The 19,597-nt window shown below is 32.7% G+C and overlaps 1 protein-coding gene and 1 long non-coding RNA gene across 6 annotated transcripts in view; one reads left to right on the top strand and one right to left on the bottom strand.

Annotated features, from left to right (window-relative positions):
* LOC105205510 (CD209 antigen-like protein 2) overlaps positions 1-19,597 on the top strand; it is a 99,369-nt gene that overhangs the window by 26,435 nt on the left and 53,337 nt on the right. For all 5 annotated transcript variants that reach the window (XM_039454910.1, XM_039454906.1, XM_039454908.1 and 2 more), the window contains exon 3: positions 5,718-5,808. In XM_039454910.1, coding sequence (XP_039310844.1) covers positions 5,724-5,808 — 85 coding nt within the window. In that variant the 5' untranslated portion in view covers positions 5,718-5,723. The remainder of the gene's footprint in view (positions 1-5,717; positions 5,809-19,597) is intronic.
* LOC105205504 lies at positions 1,291-19,510 on the bottom strand. The gene is made up of 4 exons (XR_851287.3): positions 18,745-19,510; positions 18,053-18,161; positions 17,868-17,910; positions 1,291-1,634 (listed from the first exon to the last, which is right to left on the bottom strand). It is a non-coding gene; the product is annotated as an uncharacterized LOC105205504 (long non-coding RNA).

The following is a 19,597-nucleotide window of genomic DNA, read 5'->3' as shown; positions in this document are numbered from 1 at the left end:
TTGAAGAAATTTTATGATTGTTCCTTTTATTAGAATTAAAAAAATAGTTTGATCGTGCAACGCAAATCTTTATTTAATAAAAGCAATACGTTTTTAAAATCAGAATAATTAAATTAAGTCTTACATTTTTGCCAGTATTTTTTTTTAATTAAATAATTATTAAAATTAAGCCAATCATTTGAACAAATAATTGATTTACTTTAAGAATGATTGATAAGATTATTTCTTAAAATCAAATAAATTTTTTTTTCTCAAAGATATTTTTATTTCAACTTAAAAAAATCAAATTAAAGAGACGATTTCATCAATTTAAATATAATTTTTCTCTAGATGTGTACAACATTTTCTATAAATTTTCTTTAAGTGACTTTTTTTAATCTACTGCTTTAAGATTGAATTAAAGGGAGAAAAATTATTAAATTTATATAAATAGGGAATTATATTTACCCCAAGGTTGCTCCGCTGGGGCCCGATGCCTCTCCCAGACCTCCTCCTCCTCTCAGTGTTCTTTAGGTTGTCCTCTTCCTTTCGTTGCACTCGCGAATAATACACTAAATTTGCGCGCGTGGACTAACGTGGACTAACTAAATGGAAAAAGTCTATTTAGTCACAATAAGTTTTTAACGGCACTCCCGGAATAAACGCGCGACGCGACAAACAGGCTGCGGTTTGTTTATTTTATTATAAGTCGGCGACGATGGCTGATGTTCTCTTCTCGGCTTCTTCCAATTCGAAGAATATCTGTAACATACGATATCCATCGGTTAGATAGGATAGATATTGTTATAAACCTTGCACTGAAAAAAAAGACTGGCAATGACTACCAAATGTGAAATATTATCATTAAAATATTTTGTCATTGTAACCAAAAATAATTTTTCTATTCTAAATATTTAGTAAACTTATACCAGATAATACTTAAAAAAACACTTGAAAAAATAAAATTATTTTTGGTTATATTAACAAAATATTTAAGTAATGCTATTTCACTATACATTTGGTAGTTGTTACCTGACTTCTTTTTCAGTGTGTATATGTTGTATATTTAAACTCACCTGAAAGTTGCCTCGCAGGCCTCATCCTCTTCCTCTTCGATCATCAACAGGATTGCACTAACTCACTCGCGAAAATACGGTTACGATCGCACGATAATACACTAAAAAAAAATCTGATAATAACTACCAAATGTATAGTGAAATAATATCAATTAAATATTTTGTCTTTACATCAAAAAATAATAATAATTTTATTTTCCTAAATGTTTAGTAAGTATTACCAAATCTGGTATAACTTTACTAAATATTTAAAGAAATAAAATTACTTTTGGTTACATTGAAATAGTTAATTGATACTATTACACTATACATTTGGTGCTTATTACCAGACTTTATTTTCAGTGTACTTTACACGGCACTCCCGAGGACCGATCGCACGCGATTGGGTACTCGTTTTCCCCTTCGGAAAATTATTTGGCTACTGAAGAAAAGAGTTTGTATCAACTATCAGACTCTTTCTTTCAGTTGTCCTGCGCAGGATATTAAAATATAATAAAAAAAATTGATTTATGACTCACCGACCCGATGCGCAACGAGCGGAGTTATTCACAATCAGCCACGGTACAAACTGCGGTGATACTGTAACACACAAACACAAGATAAAAATTAAAACTGTGCTCAAAATCATAAATATTTAAAAAATCATTTCTTCTACACTCAGAGAAAGGTTTCTTTGAGTGCAAAAAATATTTGTTTTATTCAAAGAAATTCGTGCATTGCTATACAGTTAGAAAAAGATTTCTTTGACTCAAAAAAATTTTTTGGTTGTTTCTTTTATTAGAATTAAAGAAATAGTTTCGTTGTGCAACGCAAATATTTTTTTAAATGAAAGAAATATATTTTTAAAAACCAGAACAAATTTTATTTCTTACATTTCTTTCAGTACATTTTTTTTTATTAAACAATTAGTTTATTTTCCTCAAAGGTATTTTCACTTCAACTTAAAGAATCAAATTAAAGAAACGATTTCATCAATTTAAATATAATTTTTCTCTAGATGTGTGTAACATTTTCTATAAATTTTTTTTAAATAACTTTTCTTAATTTATTGCTTTAAGATCCTCTCGCCGTTTTCCATCTCGAGGAATATCTGTAATATACGATATCTATTGTATTGTAGCAAGAACCATTACTGCAAGGAGCACCATCGTCTCGCAATATACCGAATATACCACTTCCTGCTTAGTCGGAGTAATGGAAAACGACGTCTTATAAGTTAGCGGAACAAAGTGAGCAGAATCAATTGAAATTATTTTTTTATTTGCTGCCCATTTATTAGTTGGCCTCTGTTAGTTTTTTTTTTTTTTTTAATGTTTTGCTAACAAAAGTATAAGTTAGTAGGATAATATATGTATAGTAATAAAATTGGATATAAAAATAACAACAGAATTTCTTGCTTATAAAATATATTAAACTTATAAGACGTGTGTAGTTTTCAATGACAGTGGTAATGTTCATTTTGATAAAAATCCTTTTATTAAGGAAACAAAACAAAAAATCGCACCCTATTTAGTATTGAAAGCATTCGAATGATCAGAATACCTTTATTTTATTCTTAAAAAATTGACTAAAATAATTCGCACGTATGTATCTTATTGACGGACGGTGAGAGAGGTAATCCTAGGATCAGCGAACCCAGGGATTCAGAAACTCAATGATCCGACGAGAATACGTTTTATTTACCTCCGTAGAACGGGTTCTAAATTTCGCGTCCCGGCGGCCGGCACTAAAGTCGCCCTTCTCCGTCGCGATGAAAAGGGATAGAGAATATTTTCGAACCGGCTAACCATGAAACGAGATACGTGGAAAAGTTGACCCCGGCAGGTATATAGTGATCGATGAAGGTTCGAAGATCCTCGAAGGCAAGGGGGTTGCCACTTCGCGCGCGAGTATCATTTCGTCGTCGGGCGCGTGTGAACGTGTGTACGTGCGTGCGCGAGGTCTACGTGTATTTGTGTACTCTTGGTCGAGATGATCCTGGGGTCGAGAGAAGGACCTGCACTCTGAGTACTAGACGATGTTTTCCTTTCGAGGGAGAATAGGAACTTTTACGCTGCTCGTCTGGGGATTTTCCCGGAAAGGGCAGCTCCTCCGACAGATAAGCCTTTGGAAGGGATATATATACCCGCCACCTCGGGAAGGGGGATGTCTATCCTTCGGGTACACTTCCGCTCCTTTACGAAATGTATGTGAGTGGATGAAACGCGAGAACGGCTGCAACGTTTTCCAAAAACGTCGATAATAATATGTGTCTTTGATCTTCTTGTATTCGCGAGAAACTGCGCTAATCCGAGTTTATTCGGTAATACAAAGTACACAGATTGCAGATATAATGAAATTTAAGTAGAAAATAAACGTATTACATTTTTTGATTAATTTAATTTAGGAATAAAGTATTTATTTAATTGTAAGTTGTTATATGGATATCGGAGTGTATAAAAAAAATATTATATTTTTTTATTTTGAAACGTGTGTAAAAAAAAATAATACAAAACGACGTATGTGTTTTGTTTCAATATGAAATGTTTTGACAAATATTTTAATAAAATTCGCGAGTTAAAATGTGAAAAACGTTTTTCAATAAATTTAATTATTTAATTTGGATTATTAATTTCAGCTAAATTTTTCTTTGTATTTTCCTCTCAGCAATTTACTAAGCGATTTCAACCGTTTGAAAACGATTGACGTTCTCGAGCTGACGTTCCGGTATTACGTCACGAAACAAAACAAGGATGTTCGGCGCATATTTTACGGAAACGATAAAATGCGCATACAGAAACGCGTTGATATCATCGTGACAACGAAATCCCGTTAATTTCATGGATAAAGCAATCGTCGTCGTCGTCGTCGTTGTCGTCTTACGCGAAAGGAACTTTTCCTCGCTCGGTTCGCGAATAATATTCGCGGAAACTGACATAGAGAACCGAGTACGTGCCGCGCGGAAATGCTTGTCGAATGAAATATATATCTCCACACAGTCGAAATCCTCAAAGAAATATTTTATAACATTTCCGTGCACGCCTGGCGGAAACCCGGAAATATTCAGCCGTGCTGCACCGCGAATCCCATACTCCGTGTCTCTTTCTCTCGGTTTTCGATTATCCGCACGATTGCCACAAAGGATCGTCTCCGGTCTCGACGGTTGAGGCACATTATCCCTTCAACGATTACGAGGTGGGCCGATGATCCGCATAGTTATAGAAATGTGTGAATGCAACAATCGATCTTCTCCTTGAACTATAGAACGCGAGAAAATACATTTACTTTGATGACAAAATAAAGTTGTTCAATCGCAATCTTTTAGAAAAGTTGTAAAAGATATACCACTACTAAGATTTGTACTGAAAGTAGTGGCACAATTGAGCGATATTGTGGATGTCAAAGACATCTCGTATATTTCGAAGACTTTAAATTGCAAAACATTTGGACAACATAAATTTAAAACTTTTATAAATTAAAACGCTTATCCTTTTGTGGGCGGCAACTTCGCCACAACAAGTACAATAATGGATCGGAAGAAATGCAACGGGGAAACGATAAGTTTTCGTAAGGAAACGACGACGCTTCTTCCGAGCAAGCAAAAGCGACCAGAATTTATTGTGAACAAACTTGCTTTATATATGTACATACATACATACATACATACATATATATATATATATATATATATATCGATCCTGTTTTAACTGTTTTATGCTACCTTAAGCGAAATTTAAAGTAGATATTTCAAAGTTGTAACTAAATCAGCAGGTTTTCATAAACTTTTAAAAACTCAATTATAATTAGTACATATTAAAATAAATCATAAATGTCGATTTCATATGTAGGGTAAATAACCCGCACGCAGAAAAATATTATTTTAATGTCAAGAAAAATAATTACTAAATTAAAAATTTTTTTTCTTGTTTTTTAAATAACAATTATTTTTACCAAGAATATTTTCTTGATAATAATCTTAAAGCACATTAATCATTTACTTAAAATAAACTTCTGTGTATATACAGAAAAATACATACTGAAAATTATTTAAATTAAGTAAATATTATTTATTTCACATAACTATATCATAAGTTCACATATACTCAAATCTAGCATAAGTTTATTATATCATTAAATTTATTCAAAATATATTTTAAATCTTAATAATTTAATATTTCAATCAAGAATCGAGAAACACAGTAGTGTATCGTGCAGTGCGAGATATTAAGTTAAACCAGAAATTTAATTTGCTTATTATTTTGTCTTTTCTTCAATAAAGTTTTATAATATTCTTCAAAATAATATAAATTCTTTTTTCGAGTACACGATAATGAGTTTTCTTTTCAATTCATGATAAATATATTTTAAGATTGTTATTAAGAAAATATTCTTTTTATGATTCACATAATTTATATAATTTAATATAATTTATGTTTAAAAAAGTATTTATATACATTTAAATTTAAATTTCCAGTATTTGAGACATTGTCAGTAATTGGATCGTTTACCCTAATTAAATTTATTTCGTTATAATATTTACGTCATGTTGCGTTGCATCATGATGGCCTTACTTAAGAAATCCTGTAAAGCTGCGATAGTATTGCAGTCGTAAATAAACTGTAAGTGCTGTTCGCCGCACCATTGAATCCTTAATTAAGTTCAGAATATCGCTTCTTATTTCAGGTCAAAATGGGAACGTGCTGGTTCGCAGTGTGGGTGCTTTTCGTGTGTTTCATCGGCGATGCGCGGCCGCAATACAGGGATAAAAATATAAGTGAGTATCCATAACGAGAAATTTTTGCAATCTAGTTATTCAAGCAATATCGTAAACGTTATGCTTGAAATATTAAAAAAGAGTCTCGTATTAAAGTTTATATTTTCTGATATACAGAGATTTCTTTCATACCTTGTTCATGTTGTTTCATATTTATTCTCACAAAAAAAGTTATCAAAATAATTGTAGAATATTCAGTGATTCAAGTAATTGTCAAATCGTATCGTTTGAAACGAATATATTGATCACGCTATAGACTGGCAATTCGTCTTACTTCAACCTTAATGAACTGTTTTAATCGTGAAAGCAAATCCTGATCCACGATTGTCTGGCTGCACAATGATAGATTATCTTTCACGCTCCGAGAAATGACGTCACTGTAGGGACTAAGTGCTCGATAAATTACCTTTGCTCGGGGGCTCTAACATGTCCATCCGTTTTACGTAACTATCATCGGGATAGCCGTGCTCAAACGTTTCACTCGTCGTCGCGATAAATTAAACGGTTAATCGCAGAGAAGAGTGATGAGTACGCGAGCAATTATGCGGCTTGGTAAACGCATACCATCCGAAAATAACTCGTCGCATTTAAACCGGCGTTGGACAAATCGGTGGATATTAAATTCGCGAAATCCACGTACGAATCGTAATTACTTTTTAGCCTCAATTCAACAACTTGTCAACGAGCCGTAAGTGTCGCTTCATGATTCACTCGCGCTTTGCAGTTACTGACACGGGAGTTGAAATAAAGCTCATGTTGAAAGGCTAATTATTCGTGAGACAATTTTGCTTTACTGTTTCAAACGAATTCAATACTGTAATTGAATGTTATCGAAATAATTTATTTTTCATTATATATTTTTTAACATTCTATACTACGAAATACAATGTGACATATTACAGAAAATAAATTATCAATTAAACTTAGAAAATTATTTAATATTTCAATATTAATGTTTTTTAATAAAAATGTAAGAGAAAATGTTTAGATAAATACACTGTTACTGCATTAAGTTTATTATTCTTATTGTGATTACTTTCTTTGTCAAAATAATCTGCCATACTAATAAAATATGATAAAATTGAAATAAATAATTATTATTATTATTAAAGCACATTGATAAAGACACATGATCGACTATGGCTTTATTGTAACAACAATCGTAAAATAAAGAATCTCGTTAAAATAATTATTAGTATTGGCTGTCTCATTTTTATATTTGATTTCTTTTAATTATATAAATGGAATAAGGTAGTATTATCAGTCTCCCGATAGTCGTACATCTAATTACCTTTAATTTTATTTTCTTATACTTTGCGCAAGATAATCTGAAGCTAGTAGACAGAGTGCATCTTCGCTGAAAATCTCAATTGTGCTTCACGATTTCTAATCTCATTTCCCGGCTAGAAAAAAATTACTGTTCACTGTGACAGGGCAACGGCGGAAAAATTAAATCTACATCTTCACTTCGCCTGTTCTTCGAAAATCTTCAATTTGTCCGGGAACGATTTCACGGAATTGCGAAAGATGCAGAGTCTTAACGTTTCCTCAGTGCGCACAGTTTTCCACGGGATTAAATCCTTGGAACCGACGCGAAGTTAATTACACGTACGTGTTGCCCCTCACAGATAAGGACTACAACATTCTCTTCACCCTTCCCCCTCTCTTCCTCTCTCTCTTTCTCTTTGCGGTTTATATCTGTGACTAAGACGCGATGAAAGTAAGTCTCTAGGATTACATATAATTTTGATAATCTTTACTTTTACAATGTAGATGATACAATTATTTATCAAGTTTTTCTTTATAAAAGAGTTAACGATCATAATAACTCTATCTGTGTAAATTGAAATTTAAAAGATATTTTAGAAATATTTCATCAGAAAAAATAAAGAAAAAAAAATTACTCAAATAATTTAAAATTACTTAAAAATAATGACAATTAATTAAATTATATAAAAACAGTAAATTACAAATTGCGACTAAAATTTAAATTTTTTTAATATTTTGTAAAATTGTTATACGTCATTTCTCATTAAAAAAGAATATTGTTTATTTTATGTCATTATTATTAATTTTAACTTTATTAATTTTAATTTTCTGGCACGTAACGAAGAAAAAATATATAAATATTATCGTCAAAAGAATATGTAGGATGAGAAAATCGCTTGTGTTCAAATTGAGACGCGATCGATTCTCAAACGTGTTCGCATTCTATCTACGAGTTGCAAAGTTCATCTTCAAGACGGTTTATTATATAGGTCAGAACACCATGTCTTACGGATGGTTTTTGCAGTTTCTACGTAAAATTTTTGTAGCTCGAGCGACCGTGAAACAGAAACGGCGAATACGCAGACATTCTGTCCGCTCGATAAACCTAAATGCAATGCAATTGAGAAGCCTTGGAATTCGAGCACCAACGAAAGATGTTCCGCGAGATTGAGGAAGCGGATTGAGAACCGAGAAAACAGCTGCGATATAAGCAGAATTTCGTCACTAATCCCATCCGGATCTGACGGAGAGGATGGTTAAAAGATCGAATTAAATGAGAATATCGCGCGCAGAGATTTTAGGATGAATATCTTCGCAGTGAAAAATCCTCGGAAGATCCCTCGCGGGCAATATTTTATTCATTCACCGAATTATGGAAATCTCTTATAAGATACCTGACTTGCTTCTACATTAACGATTAAAAGTGAAACGTTTCCTTATCAAGTTTAGAACGCATAATTTATTTTATACCGGTAGATTTCCATTAAAAATTTTATTGGTATTTAAGATTAAGAAAGAAATTAATTTATAAGTCTTAATTATATAATACCAGTAAACATTAACGACATTGTTTTAGAATAAGCTTAAATTGCAAAGAGTATTCTTGTATTTTTGTCATTAAATCTTAATTTAATTTTCTAAGAAGTTGTGTTGAATCAAATTATAATAGCCGAATTAGTTTACGTGACACGTACTGTAACCTATTAAATTGTATAAGATATCGTAAAATGTGCACGAGTGATGCTGAATGTAGTGATTGAAGATAGAGAATGTTGCAGCTAAAAAGTTTTCTTCGCGAAGAGAGCCTCGAAGCTTGTTAGACTCGTCTAGCATCACATAATAGGCAATCAGTGTTGGGCAGATGTAATTAAAGCGGAATCGAAATCAGGGTTTTCCGTTAGAGGAACGGGAGTAGGACGTTGTCGTTGGAAAATTGGTACCTAATTGATATTCCGGCAGGAAATTGAAAATCCAATTTTAATTGAAACTAGTGATACTTAATGAAAATGGGAATTTTCATTCTATCAACACGCAATGGTGTTCATCATCGAGCTACATCTTCCGATAATAAGCTCCATAATAATGTAAAAGTGATAAAATTTCATAATCATAATGGGTATAATCCGGTATATCGCTGATTTATGTGCGCGCTCGAGTAAACGAATCCATTGTCAACATCTGTACGACCAAACTTCGTTTACAACGTTCAATAGGTAATTAAACCGACGTATTTAACGCGAGCAACATCGGACAATACTCGCGTCTGTCCTCTTTCCAAATTCGTTTAGCAAACGAATCGCGAGCGCAATGATTGCTGGTGCATTGCGCGTACTGATCACGATTTCATCGGGCCGTTCTCGCCCGTCGATAAAGCATTTTGTTTAAACGAAGGTCGTATCATCTGGAAAATCGCCATCGTTGTTGGTCACCTTGCATGTGTAATAACAATAAAATAAAATGAAATAAAATCACTGCGTTCGATTTTATTTGATTTATATCTGCGGAAATGTACGATAAAAAATTTTTTGGAATACGATGATGTAGAAAATAATTAAATTAATAAACGTATTTGCATATAATTCCCGATTCTTTAATAAAAATTAATATAAAAAATTTTCCGAAAAATTTGTCGAGAAATTAAAATATTTAGTCCGATATGCTCAACTAAATATTGAGTTGATCTGATTTATTTTAAAAATTAAAAAATGTTAATGGTTGACATGAATAAATTTTCTTTTATTCAACGAAATAATTGTTGAATCAATCCAATGTTTACTTAAACGTATCAAGCTAAATATTTCAGTTTTTCAACAACTTTCTTTCTCAGCGTACGAGTATATACATAAAAAAGGGGAAAAATTTTTGACATATAAGAAATTTTAGATTATTTATTTATTTTAAGAAGATTATTATTGCCGCAGATTATTATTGCATTTGTACAGATTATAAAAGTTGCTATTTGTCGCCCCGTTAACAGTGCAAAAAGTATTAATCCCGAGATTAATCCGAAAGTAATCGTGATAAGAAATGAGCTGGGCTTACCATGTAGCACTCGGCTTTAGATAAGATTTCAGAGCGAATCGGATTTGTGCTCGAACGTTTATGGCATGCCGACATCGTGCAATCCACGATCGATCGTTCGAATCTATTTCGAGATATGATTTACGTTACCACGTACCGCGTATACGCGCGCCGTCCGTCCTCCCTTTAACGCCGCACGCCACGTTGCTCTCCCTTCACCCTTGTTCCCATTTGAACGAAAAAAGGACCATTGTCCGCCCGATGCAGCGCCTGCTGTATTGTGCGCGAATATCGCGTAGCCGCGATACCTCGATGATTTTGCACTCCGCGCTTTCGTCGTTGAACTTCGCTGTATTCGTTCCGCATTGTCTGTCGGTCGGTTAGATTGTTACTACTCGCATTTTTGAAGATCTCTGATTTTGTATTTTAACGGAAAAAAGTGACGAGTTGTAAAAGTGAGAGAGTTGTAACTGATGTAGGAAAAAGAAGATTCATTTAAATTATACAATAGTCTAATGTGATTCTTTTTAAATCAATAAATTTGATATTTTAATTTTTGTTTTAGAAAACAAAATTATTAAAAATATTTGTTCTATTCTTAGCTCAAAATTGCAATGGGAAAAGTAACTTTTTAATATACTAAACAGTCTAATAAATAATAAATATTTTTATTATTGAAATTAATAACAAAGTTTGTAGTATTTCATATAATTTAGTAATATAATAATAATAATGCAGGCAGGCGAATGAAAGGCAAACCAAACCAAAAGAGAACTCATTACTCTCATAATATAATATTGAAATTGCATGCTATTCAGATAACTAACAATTTCCAGCGGCGACTTGGAAATCGAACGACGCGCAAACCTTTGCATTGATGGTGGTTGCGATGGGTTTATTTGAACGCGCGCTCGCTCGGCGATTTAAATGAAACTTTTGCATACGTATACTTTTTTCTGTATACTGCCAATTTGCAATACGGTCAATAAAAGTGGAAGCAGGTCGCCAGGCTCGATTTATGCGGAAAAGTTTAACCTACGAAATATCCGGGGGTCGAACGGGCCGAATCGGATACCGGAACTTTGGATAATTGCTTCGATAGGATTTAGGAAAAGTTTGCTGATTTTCTCGAAACGATCGGACGGACGTGCTCACCCTCGCAATCTCCGACGTGATTTTTGCGGTGTTCCGTATTACATGTTTCGGTTTGCAACGCAAAGAAACAATTTATATGTAAAAAATTATCGATACAGGAAGTTATTTTAGTTTTGCCCCACCCAGTGGATTCTATTTCATAATCAAAGGACTTTCCATTATCATTAATACAGTTCAAATATCAAAATGAAAAATTAATATGTATAAAAAATATACAACAGTGATTTATAATAATTTGTAATGATTATTTTAGAATCACATCTCGAAAATATACTATTTGATAGCAGAATACTGTTAAATGCTACTCGATTGTGTGTGTGAAATAAAATTAAAAAAAAAGCTCTTGTACTTCTTCTCCGTTTTTCAAAAATTGGAATAGTCCAATTGAAATGTGTAATTCAGCTAAAATTCAGCTACATTAGAAGTTGAGTTAGGAAAACGTAACAATGCTGGCGTTAAACAATAGCGTATATTTTCTCATAGCGATCCATGTCAACACATCGGTGTGCATTAACGAAAAATTATTGCAGCGAGTTACATCCGCTATAATAGAACGTGATACGCAATGTGATATATAAAAGGAAAAACAGGTAAATAGAAAAACAGGAGCAATGGATTTACGATCGGTACGCTGATTTATATTTGCATCAAGCCGGATATAACGCGCGTTTTTTCGAACCGGCCTCTATTCTTTTTCAGATTATTAACGAGTATTTCGTTCTTCATTCCTCCTACGTTCCATTTTACCTAATACTTGTACATTGTCTATTGCATGTCAAATGTTGATAAGTGTGCCAAATTTTATCGCTTGTGCGAGATGTTATCACGTACGTAGAGATCCTTTTTTTCGTACTAACGTTTAATTGTTCGACTAGTTTGATATAGAGATAAAATCAAAATACGGCGCACGTTTTTGCAATTTTTTTCGTCTCAATTACCTTTACAATGTAGCGCAATATAGCTTTTACTGCCGCTAAGATACCGTATTTTTAGTAAATTCGATGTACGTGCGTTGTACTGTACCGAGATGTATCGCGCGGAAGCGATACAACCAGAATTTCATAATATTCTTGTATTTTCTTACGGTAAAAATGTTGAAAATGTACTATAATTACCGGATTAAAATACGCAACGACATATGTAGCATTTCTTTCTTTCTTATATTACCATATTGCAATTAATAAACTTTAACGAACTATTTGTTAATTTTACGATATTGAAAAATGCTAGAAAAAAATGTGCAAAGTACAAAATTGTAGAAATTTAAAATATTTCAAATTAAATGTCAAAATAGAACGATTTTAGAAGATATTTCAAAAGAAATTTTAATGAGATTATTGTGATGTGTGTGTGGCTGTTTCGTACTCTAGCGTGATAACGCTTTAAATTGTAATCAAGCAATACCGACAAGCAGTCCTTTGAAGTGTTTCGCGATAGTGATAGCTTCGTCCCGTGTGGTAACATATTTCGCGCATAATATGACGCTACATTACATGGAATGACGTGGATTACAGGAACTTACACAGTCTTGGGAGGCGCTTCGAATTTTAGGTAGTTTGGAGCCACGAAGTTACCCGTGAGGATCATCTCATCACAAAGCTTCCAAACAAAATTACACAATCTTTTACAAGCAATTTTGAATGTAACTTTCGTCACCTTCTTGATCGTGCAATATTAATCGTTTTAACTTTACGTCATTAATTAAAGAGCAGCTCGGCATTTGTAGTAAATAAGTAATTACTATAACTACTTCAGCTTCTTGTCAAGTCATTTTATAAATATCCCATAGAATAAACTAAAAAATTAATTTCTAACCAATTTTTTTACATTCCTTATGTCTCAGTTTATTTATATTTTAACATTGAATAAAAAATAAATGTGATTTCAATAATGAGCTTTAATTTAACGCATCCGTAAATCGGATTATTATTTGATTTAATTTCTGTGAATAAATTAAATTAAATATTAACATGAATTGTACTTTGTTTCTCCCCTCTGTTAGTTTACTTTATTTATTATGGTGCTGTGAAATAATTACAGACATTTATGGAGTTACCGATGACGGAGCTTTCGGCGACACGAGCTTTATCTCGTGAAACTTTCAAGAGATCTCCGCGAGGCACCATAACTTTCTATACAATTTCAGAGCCATTAGAACAACGTCTCACATCTCACGAGTGCACACGCATCGTGTGTACTCCACCCTGAGTTCAAACATTTACGTTGCGAACACTATCGTAATTCGCTGCAAGGTTTGCAGACTTTAAGAATAGCGACCGACGGATGCAGCCATGTGGTATTATGTTACCTTCGCAAAGATTGAAAATTGAATTTTTATTGAAAGCTAAACATTTGATGTGCTCGAAACGCACCGACGTCTCATATGAATAAATCATTTGCCGCGGATCTCTATTAACGTGTTTCGTGGGAATTTTATGAACGCGAATATTTCTGAAATCATCAAACATGGCATCGAATGTGATGCATGTTTTATTTGATCTCCTACATGTGCACGCGATATTGCACCATCAAGAGATTTATTTAACTATATAAAAATATCTCGGATTACAAGCTTACTGTTAGTTAAAAACGTTACTCGTTGATGAAACATATTTCGTTTCAAACTAGCAACAACGACGATTATTAGTAAACATTTCTCTCATTTTTAATATTTATATTAAAATTGAAAATTTTGAAACAATAGTTTTATAGAAGACAAATAATCTTTAATGGATCTTTATAGATCCGAAGATCCTATTTAAAAATATTATTTGGCAATGTTTAAATAGAAATATCATTTGTATGAAAAAATTGTATAAGTCAGTTATTCATTTTTAAACATTTAGTATTTGATTTAATTTTAAAAAGTTTTTACTATAGATTATTTAAATTAGCCTCCCTTATTAGTAAATAAAATCGCCAAATAACGCGTCAAATAACTTTCTTTCTAATTAATACACTCGATCAAGCTTAGTTTTCTAGTTGCCTTAATTTGCTAAGTGCTAAACAGCATTTTTCACTGAATTAATAGCGTTTCAGAAATGAAGTTCGCGTATCATCACGTGTGTAACTTAGTCTTTAAAATTGAGCATTTTACGATGTACGAAACTTTTCACGACTCGTCGAGCTCATTAAACTTCAGCGAAATTCGGTATAAATACAAAGAAAGCCTCGTTACATCATTCTACGACCTTTTCTGAAACGACTGGTCGTTAAATGGAAACGGCTTCCATTGCGCACGCGTTCATACACACGCACATATGCAAAGTTGAACGAAGTAGTCCTGCCGATGTTGATACGTCGCGGACCGAATTTTTTTTTCTTTACGTCGCGCTTTACGAGTGAAGATAGTATCCAAGCACGTGTAAAAGTATCTCTGGCAAGTCGTAGATGCCTTCGTATTCGTAATCATTTTGCAGATGTAACGCGGTATATGGTCAGTTAACTCTGAAAATATCGTGAATTTTTATTTCTCGTGAAAATACCGCAGACTATGATTCTTCTATTTCTTTTGCTTTCTCATTCGCTGCTTTCTTGCAAAAAAATGTTCGCAATGATATTAACCAAAAACAAAATTTCTAGAAACTTTTAGCCACGAAAAAATTGTTGAAAAATATAATTAATTAAATATGTAAAAAAGAGATTTTGACATAATATTTTGCCTGTTTCTTTTTAAAATAAATATGATATCGTTTACTCAAATATAGTAACTTTTGATAAGATAATGCTATAATAATTTAAAAAACTTATTTTGCTTTGATTGTAAAAAATAACATCTATGCAATTAATAATGTTGGTTTTCCATAATTATTAAAAATATACATGAATCCAAAGAGAGAAGTATAGAAAAAATTTTGGTTTTCTCGCTAATTAAAATTTTATCGTTTTTTTAAGACTAGGAAAAAATAAGAGTTTTATAAAAACAAAAAAAAACGGTATATATCGGCTGTGAATATAATTCTGCAAGAATATTTTTATTTTTATTTTCTTCCTTTCCCATTGTATTTTTCCCTTACATTTCACACGTTATTTCATACGAAAAATTTATGTCGTATTTTCACATCACAAGTATTGAAAGTTTCTATAATATCTGTTTATAATATTGTTATTGATTTTTGTGATGTTTGCTTCGTTTATTTAAATGTGTATGTGTATTATAAACAAATTGTGTCATGTATAAGAATATATGTAATGCAAAGTTTTATTTATGTAATTACACAATTTTAAGATAAAAATTTAGTATTCACTAATAAAATCAATAACACCGTAAGTCCTATATTCAGGATTCATGAATATTTAATCAGTAAAAATAAAATAGTTGATAATCGGCGTTGCGCAAGAGTTTTTGTGACAAACGATATCATACGCAGTTTTATCTGTCAGAAGTGATCAACTATTAGGAACTAATATATGCTAATAATTTATACCATACATATATCTCATAAGATTCAATTTTTTAATTTTGATTCTAACTATAGAGATGCTTTCCATTTCGTTTCCGACGGTTTTCTTTCTATTCCCCGTTCCATATCTTTCCAATTCGAGATCTCTTCACGAAGAAGCTGCTCGACCGTTTCCAATTACCGCGGAAAAAAGTGCCAATTAGGAATGGTTGCGTCCGAATGGTTGCGTTCATCCAGGGCCGCATTACGCAATAATATTAAATGTTTGACAAATATTCAATAAAAGAATTAATTTAATAGACAAAGAATATTAGTAAGTCGTCCTATAACATAATTTCTATCTGCAATTGGAAAAATTTTGTGAAATTATAAGAATCACATATACGATAAAATTTAATGAAAGAAAAGAAATAGAAAGAACAATAATAATAAAATTATTTTCTTTTACTTTAAGAATACGAAATTAAAGCTTGAAGAAGATAAATTTTTATCAAGCTCCTTTTTAAGCTATCTATTTTTATATAAAAGCTTTAAAGAATAATTTATTTTAAATTTATAGAATCTCGAGAGGTATCTGCTTGCCTAATATTTATTTTTCTAAATATAAGTTTAATTGAAATTGCTTATTGCAAATTTTCGTCTATTAACACGCTTTAGATTTTTTAATATTATACTTTGTATTTAATTCCTTTTTATACATTAAATTTTTAAAAGATGTAAAAAAGAATGGTAACTCAGAAACGGGAAATCCGATAGAAAGTCAATTTTATGAGCGCGGTTAGATAAAACAAGGGGGAACATGCACATTCGCGCGAAAGCTCATTCTTATTTCCGGTAAGGTTCGCTGCGCTTTATTTGCAAAATGGAAATGGAGTAATTTGCGTTTGAATGACCGCCTTTACTATGCCTTATTCATTTTCTCTATTCATGTCTGACAGTTTAGTCTACCTTTTTACCATCTACTATATTTTTTCCGCAAAGCCGATCGGTTGATGAAGTAATCCAGACTCGTATGAATTTCCTTAGAGCTTCTTTTTCTTTCGTTGTTTCTTTTTAACCGAGACAATATATCTTCCAAAGATAAATCGTTAAAGTAGAATTGGGATACGTAACAATAGATGTGATGTATAAGAACATGTATAACCAGCGTATCTTATATCATACAATAATATTAATTAATCGACAAAATCGGGGATTTTGTGTTGTTGTATGAACAACTTTTCAAATGATTTATCGAGCAAATCTCGGTATAAATATGAGAAATGTGAGGAAAGCCGCGCTATTCCGAAAATTAGATTCAAAAATCCTAGTAATATCGAGATTGCAATAGTTTCCAAGTTATAAGCGGTAAAAGTTGTCTTATGTCAGGTGGAGTTTACGCGATTCGTAGTCGCGTTTACTTATATACGCACGCACCAATCTATAATTTCTTATCGATTTTTACAGCTGTAGACAATATTAATCTTTACCATTTTATTTTTTCCATTTTTTATATCCATACTGCGCACACTAGCAATCAGCTGGTGTAACTACTTGGTTAAGAATAATAAAAGTTTAACTGTTGCATATAAATTTAAATAAAGTAATTCATTTTTCATAAATACAGTTGGATGGGCTATAAAATATTAAAAAAATAAAGTTAGCACATTATAAGAAAAAAATAAAATAATTCAATTAATACATTTTTTCTGTATTAAATAAATTAATTAAAATAACCTAAAATATTTCCTGCTTTTATTTATGTTTGACTCATACGTATTAAAAAATGTCTAGGGATTATTTTTTCGCATTAATTTATAATCTTAGACTAAGAGATAAGCCTTAGGCAGATTTCAAATGTTAAAGAATACTATTAATTTTATCACATTCAGAAACAATTTCTTTTGCAAAAATAATATTGAATCATATTTCATTTGTTAAATTATTTATAAATTTGTGTTTCTTCCGGTACTATGATTGCAGATCCGCGCACATTCTGGGATTATATATACATAAATAATTCTAATATTTTATAATCCATCCATTCTTAAGTAATGGATCTGTGAGATGTTTTATATATTTAAATATTAATAAAATTTAATACACGTTCATACATAACATTGCGTATGCTTCACATACGCATACCAAGTATTATTTTGCGTTATTTATATTTTATACAGTTTTCACAGATCCATTACGTAACATTAAAATAAAATATATTCTGTCACTCACCGGTATGAGGCGCAGCAGCGGAGTTGAATATCACGCCGAGGTACTGTAAAATACAAATATATTCGAATTGTAGCAATCTCCTTTCAAAATAATTAATATATTTAAGAAATATTTGCGTGAACGTAAAATAATTATGAACAATTAATTTCTCAAGTAATAAATAATGTAATAAATAAATTACTCACTTTACGGTTGCTCCGCCGTTGCCTGACGCCTCCCAGGCCTGCTCCTCCTCTCAGATTCCTTTGTTACACGCACATGTACACACACAAACACACTCACTCGCGCGCGTACCTGAAAACATTAATAATAATTAATTATAATTACATGTGATATTAATTATCACGATATAACGATCGCGGGACTTTTTACGACAGTTACGGCGTAAGCTGTTTTAGTGTTTTATCATATTACGACGAGATAATGCTATAAAAATTACGCTCGCACGAAGCAGTAATTCGCTCGACGTTTGCTGCGTCTCGCAAATTAATGTTGGGTACGGGCAAATTTTTAACGACAGAAACTTTTGACAAGTCTGTAATAAAAATTCTGATTTATTCACCTGCGCTCTTCCCGAATATTAAAATATTAAAACACGAATGTTGAATTACGAATATTAAAATTGATTGTTTATAATTTTCATACACTAAAACACACACACACACACACACACACCTTTGTCATCTTGCTTACTATCAACGAACCGTTTAAGGTAATAGACTTCGATAAATGCTTGCTTTGAGATTATAGTTCGTTTACCGCGGTAATTATCTAACGAGATTGGAGTGAAAATTCGTGAATGATTAAGTCTCTTATGGATACGTCTCTCATTGCGCGCTGATATTTCGAGAAATAAAAGACATACGGAGTGACTAACCTTACTACCTGCTCCGTCCAAGAATGTCGACGAACGGCCGGAAAAAACAATCTTCGATGTAAACACTAACGGGCGTCGTACGTCGCGGAGAAACGCGTGTGAGACAAAGCAAATGCTGCTGCTTTTACGGAGCAAGGTTGCATTCGCGATTGATTAATCGATGAATTAAAACACTCGCCTGTAATCCGTAACCGTCACGAAATGCAGGAAGACGTACTGCATGCATACACCAAACGTCGAATGCTTCGTTGTTACGCCTGAAGTTGGCTATCGATACAGACGCTCGATACGTCACACGGCTTTCGATACTCGAGGCAGATCCAGTAACCTGCGTACCTCTCTCTCACTCGCAATCGGAGCAAAAACGGCGTAGAATCAACAAGGCTTAGATACGTTTATATCAAAGTGCTTCTAAAGGAATTATTATGCGTACATCGCACAAGGAAACATTCGGTATTATCGCTCACCAGGTAAGCTCACGTAATTAGTGCTCAAATGTGATTAGTCGTACTTAAAGATCGAATCTCATTCGGCTGCTATTCAGCGATTCAAGCAATTACTTCTCGAAAAACATGAACGCTCGAAGTGGCTGCCATGATAAATAGCCATTGTTCAGAGGTTAACTAACCTACCGCGCGAGACGATAAGTCGTCAACTACAAGAGAATAATCGCGATCGCATTTTGAGGCGTAATAAGACGACACACGCGGAGCGGTTCGTGCCTGCTGCCTGCTCGCTCGAGCTTCGCAGCGCGAATAACGGAGCGCTGACCTGCGGAGCGCTGACCTGCGACGTAAACAATGTTCACGTCGTACGCGCGGTACGCGGGTAACGACTAGCGTGACTGGGCGCG

This window comes from Solenopsis invicta, chromosome 11, assembly GCF_016802725.1.
Source record: "Solenopsis invicta isolate M01_SB chromosome 11, UNIL_Sinv_3.0, whole genome shotgun sequence".
NCBI lineage: Eukaryota > Metazoa > Arthropoda > Insecta > Hymenoptera > Formicidae > Solenopsis > Solenopsis invicta.
This window is presented reverse-complemented; position numbering and strand designations above follow the sequence as displayed.